At 39.5% G+C, this 6,049-nt stretch overlaps 1 protein-coding gene across 1 annotated transcript; it reads right to left on the bottom strand.

Annotated features, from left to right (window-relative positions):
• Positions 1–1,830: 1,830 nt before the first annotated feature.
• LOC149028073 (protein SMAX1-LIKE 3-like) lies at positions 1,831–5,773 on the bottom strand. Its single transcript, XM_089168338.1, has 3 exons — positions 4,185–5,773; positions 3,440–3,629; positions 1,831–3,344 (listed from the first exon to the last, which is right to left on the bottom strand). Exons 1-3 carry the CDS (start codon positions 5,408–5,410, stop codon positions 2,181–2,183), a joined length of 2,580 nt encoding a protein of 859 aa, XP_089024464.1. The 5' UTR covers positions 5,411–5,773; the 3' UTR covers positions 1,831–2,180.
• Positions 5,774–6,049: the final 276 nt, after the last annotated feature.

Raw genomic sequence — 6,049 nt, forward strand, 5'->3', positions numbered from 1 at the left:
GATTCTAAAGTAACAACATCTTTAAGGTCTAAAGATGGTATGCTTATCTATGAATTTTAATTTGGTCATTAGTCATTCCCTCTTTTTTATTTATATATTTTTTTTTATTTCTTGAAGGATTAACCATACCACCACTACTTTTGAACGGAGAATGTTTTGGGTTATGAAATCAAAAAAAAGAAAAGGTGATTCTTTTGCATAACGCATCAACAAGCATAAAAAGTAGTGCCCTTTTGATATTTCTTAAGGAAGATTTTACTTTTTTCTTCTAAAGTGACATTCTCCTTTGCACAATCCCTACGTTATGGATCATACCTAAATTCTTACTTTGTGAATTTCTAACATTCCTTCAACAGTTTATATATGTACATGTCTTAATATGTATATCATGCCTTTTTCTTCTCCCATTTTTGTAGCAGAAGTGAAAAATAAGCCTCCAATGCATATAATAAGGATACTGAGGCTATATTCGGATAAATGAAATTCTTTCTACTCTAATTGGTGACAAGGGATGGAAAAGGTAACTTCGGAATGTTAACAACAAGGCCAATCTCAAGGGTTTTGTTGGTTGTTTATTTGATAAGGATCAATTGTATTAAAATTGAAAGCAAAAGGTCAGAGAAACACAAAAAAGGAACTCTACAAGAGTAGATAGAAAAACCAAGTCCCCAAAAAAATTCAAGCGATAGACTTGTTGCATTCCTTTCCAAATCAAAGACTAAAGAACAAGGTCACTCCGTCACTGGGGGAAGCGTGGCTACTGAATTTGCAAGAAAGTAAGCCAAATTTGTTTTTCTGTAGCAATGAGTGATTTTCCATTCAGTTCCTTCTATGAATGTAAGCAGCAAGGCGTTCCATTTTTTTATTTTTTTTTTGGGTGGGGGGAAGGGAGTTATTAGTGAATAACTAGCACTGGAATTGTTTCATAAAATTCCATTTCATTGGTGTAAGTATGCCTCGTCAAATATAATGCTTTACGATTTAATTCAGGTAATATATAAGTTAGTAGAGGACCAAACAAATGTCTTATTGGCACTATTTCAACTTATAATAAGCAGAGAAAGTGCATGGCTAAAAACACACAGACTTAAAAATCTCCCACTTGAATAATGACATATATTAATTAGTGAGTTCAGCAGTTTTGGAGAAGAGAGAGAGAGAGATGAATTGAATGTGTCCTCATGCTGCATGCCTTCTAAAAACTAGGGCCAAAAGGAACAAAATTATTCATGGTCATGAACTATCATTGCAGCAAAACACATATAGGTCCTACTTGAAAAGTAAGAAACATAAACATATATGTGTGCCTCTGCCATTCGTGATCTTAGGTTGCAATGATGAACACAACACAATTTACTGATGACATCTACTTTGATAGATTCAAGAGGAAGGAGCTGTATTTATACCCTCGGGTGCCATCGATGACAATTTTTGTTTCTTGCAGATGCTCACGAGGCCAATAATAAGCTCATCAAGTAAGGCCCTACTACCAATGAAGATCACAAGGAGGAAGAAGCTATGGAGAGCATTCTTAATGTCCCATCGATGATGACTAAGTAACAAAGAGACATGAATGATCTGACATGGTACCCCTTACAGAATACTTGCTTATTCACGTGTGCAGATGAATCTACATTAATTATTAGCCTGCCCTCATGATCTGATCTGATCTGTTCTATTAACAATTCCTACAAATTTGTCTTTCATGCACATTGAATTAATGCTTGTTCCATGGAAACAAGGTTGGCATCCTGCATGTAAATTAAAATTGCAGTTATTTCATGGTGGCAGTAGTAAGAAACCTAGAAAACAATGGGCCCCACATTATATTCAGGTCAGAGAATTGGTCCAAGATCTTTGGAACTTGTTGTATTTGAAATGAACATTTGAATTTTGAAACAAAACCCAACACCACAGGAAGAAGCTAGAAAATTAAATTTTGGAGATCAACAAAGTTTTACAGGGTAGATGAAAATTGAAATAATATACAAGTACGACTAGCAGTAGTTGTTTTACAATCTACATGGCAGATTCCCCTCCCCCACCCGGCCCTAATGTCCATTTGCTGGATAGGGAATTTTCAAGAATCAGCACAACCCGAGTAACAAACCTGAATCTCATCAAATGAAAAACAAAATATACCCACCGCGCTTATGTAGATATCTCATTAATGGGTTCACTTAAAAGTCTGGTAATTTGAAAACTATCCGTCTATCAACAGCTTCTAGAAGTCCAATGTCATCGATGGACTGGTCATCATCAATATTATCTTCGTCTTCCACAGAAAGATTCAAATCCAGTGACACGCATGGACTGGTCTCTTTTTCACCATCTTCATTCTTCTCTTCCTCAGTAGTCTCACCAGACTTTTGCTTCATGGAAGGGGAGCAAGCTCTTGATCTTGAGCTGAAGCTTTCACAACTCAAAATGACTATCGCATCACGAAGAACAACTTTTTCGCCATTCGAATCAGTTAGTCTTCCTCTTTCAATAGCCCTCTTGATACCCAATTGAGATCGATAATCAACTTGTTCTATGTCCTCCATAAAGAAGACACGATGTGGATTGCTGCAAACTGCCTCAGCAAACCTCTCAAGATAACTACAACTTGATTCATCCCTGGATCTTTTATTTCTGAAATCATCAGTTGAGTCGGCCCTTGTCGATGAAAAACTGCTAAGGCCCAGTGAGATGAAGTGAGATTGAGACCCAAACACAAGGCCAGCCAACTCTCTTGCAATCTTCTCTTTACCTTCTACATCAACACCATGGAAGAATAGCCAAGTGTCCTCTTTGGGTGCACTATATCTGAACCTTTCCTTTCTCCTTACCAACCCAGACCTGCATTGAAGAATAGTGCTGGCTATTTCTGGAATTATCTCCATTTGCCATGGAACCTGTTTCTCTAGTGCATTGCATAGGGTCTTCAGATTCTCTGCATTGAGCTCCTTGAACCTCTGATGGTACTCCATTTCCATTGCTTCACTTGAAGAAGCTGAATTAGGTGTGGAGATAGGGATACGGTTATGGTTAGGAATGGATAAAAAAGATGACTTTGGTTCCCTGTGCAAATTGGGTTCTAAGCCTTCCTCCACATCATTGTCAGAGATCCAGATATGGTGCTCCCTCCATGACTGTTTGGGTTCAGCAAAGATAGGCCATCCATGGTGAGTCTGGTGCATGTTCGGGTAGTAATGGTCATGTGAAGAGACGGAAGTAGAGGAAGAGGGAGATATGGAAGGGAACGTTAATTGGGTCTTCTCAGAGTTTTGGTTTTGGTGATCTCGGACTGAAGTACCTATTGAGTTCCATCTGTGGCAGAGATCTCTGACCTGGATGCAATCCTGATAACGAGAAGACAAGAAGCAGAGGGATGTTAATGAAATTTTTTTGGACTAGTTCTAGTATGAAAGGGACCAATGATGAAAGTGATTGTTACCTGTTCACTACTAATCAATCTTTTGTTCTCTTCCTTGTACTGTTTGAGCCATGAAGGTAAGCTTGAGGTAGTTGAAGATGTCGTGGAGTCATTGTAACTACTGCTTGCTCGACTTCTAGCTTCATTATCAAGGAAAGAGAAACCTGATCCATCTCCAGTTCTCTTGCTTTTGAACTGGCCTTGTGAATCACTGAAGGAAGAAAAGAAAACACAGGTAGAAAATTTTGGTGAGTCACTTTGAGTGGGAAAAGAAAAGAAATGATTTTCACAATCAACCACTATATATTTCTCCATTTTTCATCTCAGTTACATTTTCCTAAACAGTACATTTCAATTAATTCCCATGCAATGCACTTCGACATGGAACCTAACCAAACAATTTGAATTCTTAATGTTTAAGTAAATAATTGAATTCCACCTGTTCCTTTCCCTTCTTTACATGGTGCAAAAGCTTTTTTTCTCTGTGGGGGTGGCGGTGGTGGGTAAGAAAAGTTAAAGTAAACTACTGTTAAGAAATTGATAGTTTTGTTGTCAAGAATATTGGGTGGATAGGCAAGTAAAATAAAGGTAAATTGAAAAGTTTGATTTCATTGCTCCCACTTATCTTCCTTAGCTTTGAAAAATTAACATTGCAAACCCATGCCATTGATGCAGAAAATACAGTGGATTTGCAGAGAATATTTAGTAAGAAGAGAAGTTAATTTACTATTGATGAAGAATTTAAAAAACTGATCATGAATTTTACCTGTCAGAGTTGAGGCTCAAACTCAAGCTGCCGGCCGGAATTGTAAGAGGGTGAAGATGCCAAATAGCCTCCAAGGAAGGATTTCCTATCCTGCATCTCATATAAGTTTGGAAGGTTGCAATTCCCATGAGCCAAATTTTACCACCATCGGTTCCACAAACCAACCTTCTAAGCTCCACAATCATGTGTTCAACTGGACAATAATAGCTCCTCCCTTGATCAATAGAATTAGCTCTAATCTCAGCAGCCCATTTGAGATCACCCAAATACAATACAGCTCCTTGGCCAACACAGCTTTTCAAAAGGCACCTAAGTTCCGCAATTTTCTGCTCAACATCCTCTTTGGAGAAATGCCCAAAAGGGAAAAGAGGAAGGCTAATGAACTTTACATCTCTTAAACCCTCATGAACATCTCCTTTCTCGACTTTATCCATCACTCCCCTAACTACACCTTCTATACTATCCAGACATTCTCCAACAATCACAGTACTTCTCCTCCTATGCATTAAAGTCTCAAGCACACTCATCACATCTTCATTTTTAACTTGATCAAAAAGCCTTGGATTGTTAACTTTCACTCCAAACTGATGAACCATAGGAGGAGGAGGGGAGGGAGGAGGAGGAGATGGGGGCTGAGAGGAAACACTTCCAAGTACTAGAAGGTTACTATTTTCCTTAGGTTTATTACTGACAGGAGGATTTTGGGAACAAATCTCCAAAGAGACAGCTTGTTCTACGTTACTTTTCACTTGGGTACTTGAGAAACCGGCCTCCCTCATGACTCTACTGACACTAGGATCATCTAAGATAGAGATTATGAGTTGTTCTATCTCTACCTTGACAGCAAGAAGAGGTTGTTGCTGATTCTCGATGGAGCCTCGACGTTGGTGGGCTTGAGCACGCTTGAAAGCTGCAACAAGGGCATTGGAGAGGAAAGGATGGTGGGAGTGGTGATGACCTAACATGGGGCTAGAAGTGGATGCAGGTAAGCGGTTGAGGGCAACGTTGAAGCAGAGCTCAAGGGCTTTGCACTGGAGGGGGTGGGAGTGAGATTGAAGACAAGCAGTTCGGAGAAGACCAGTTGAAGATGAAAGCATGGTGTTGGCTACGTGGAGTGGAGTTACTTGGGCATGGCCACGCCGCTTTGCAAGGCTCACAGCTTGTTTTACTACATTGGCTGCGTCGGCTGTCAGAGCCTGTTGCAATGTCCAACCTCCTGTTCTCATTTTCCTCAGGTGGTTTATGGCAATAGTAAGTATATGAAAGGCCAAGAAGAGGTGAGAGATCAACCAAGAGCTCGTATAGGGTGTGGTATCATTTGGGTAAGGAGGAGGAGGAGGAGGAGGAGAATTGATCTGTTTCTCTCCTAGCTAGCTATACGTCTCAGTTTGAACTTCAATTGGGAAGAAATACTGGTGGGAGAGTTGAGGGATGATAGAGAGGGGAGGAGAGCTAGAGTTGCTGAGAGGGTTTGATCGATCTATTGTGGAGTGTGATAGATGTGGTGTGTGTTCAGGTGGATATAAGGGAGGTGGTGTAAGCAGAGAGAGTAATAAGAGAAGTTTTATGGGATATTTGGACTATACTTTACTTGTGGGTGAGGGAAATATTTTGGGGTCTAAAGTTGATATTGTAGTGGAAAGTGGTTTGCATGTGCTGACAAGCAGGTCGAACGCAGTCCCAAAGGCAACTCAGCTTTTCCTCTCTCTCTCTCTCTCTCTCTCTCTCTCTAAACTTCATTATTTGTATGTAATTATATATACAAACACTGTTAGAAAAGCTAAAGATGTATTAGAGACTGTAGTGGGCCCTTTCTTAGCTAAATCAATCATACTTAAATCTGTAAACTTAGAAATTCATTTCTC

This window comes from Hakea prostrata, chromosome 1 (assembly GCF_041222555.1).
Source record: "Hakea prostrata isolate BN-2017 chromosome 1, UWA_Hpros_2, whole genome shotgun sequence".
NCBI lineage: Eukaryota > Viridiplantae > Streptophyta > Magnoliopsida > Proteales > Proteaceae > Hakea > Hakea prostrata.

Bases quoted from the DNA above. Each gene is read 5' to 3' on its own strand.
- LOC149028073 (XM_089168338.1), bottom strand. From the start codon at position 5,410: ATGAGAACAGGAGGTTGGACATTGCAACAGGCTCTGACAGCCGACGCA. The intron at 3,630-4,184 runs GTAAAATTCATG...TTCTTCCTTCAG, and splicing joins TTGAGCCTCAACTCTGACAG to TGATTCACAAGGCCAGTTCA. The intron at 3,345-3,439 runs GTAACAATCACT...TCTCGTTATCAG, and splicing joins GATTGATTAGTAGTGAACAG to GATTGCATCCAGGTCAGAGA.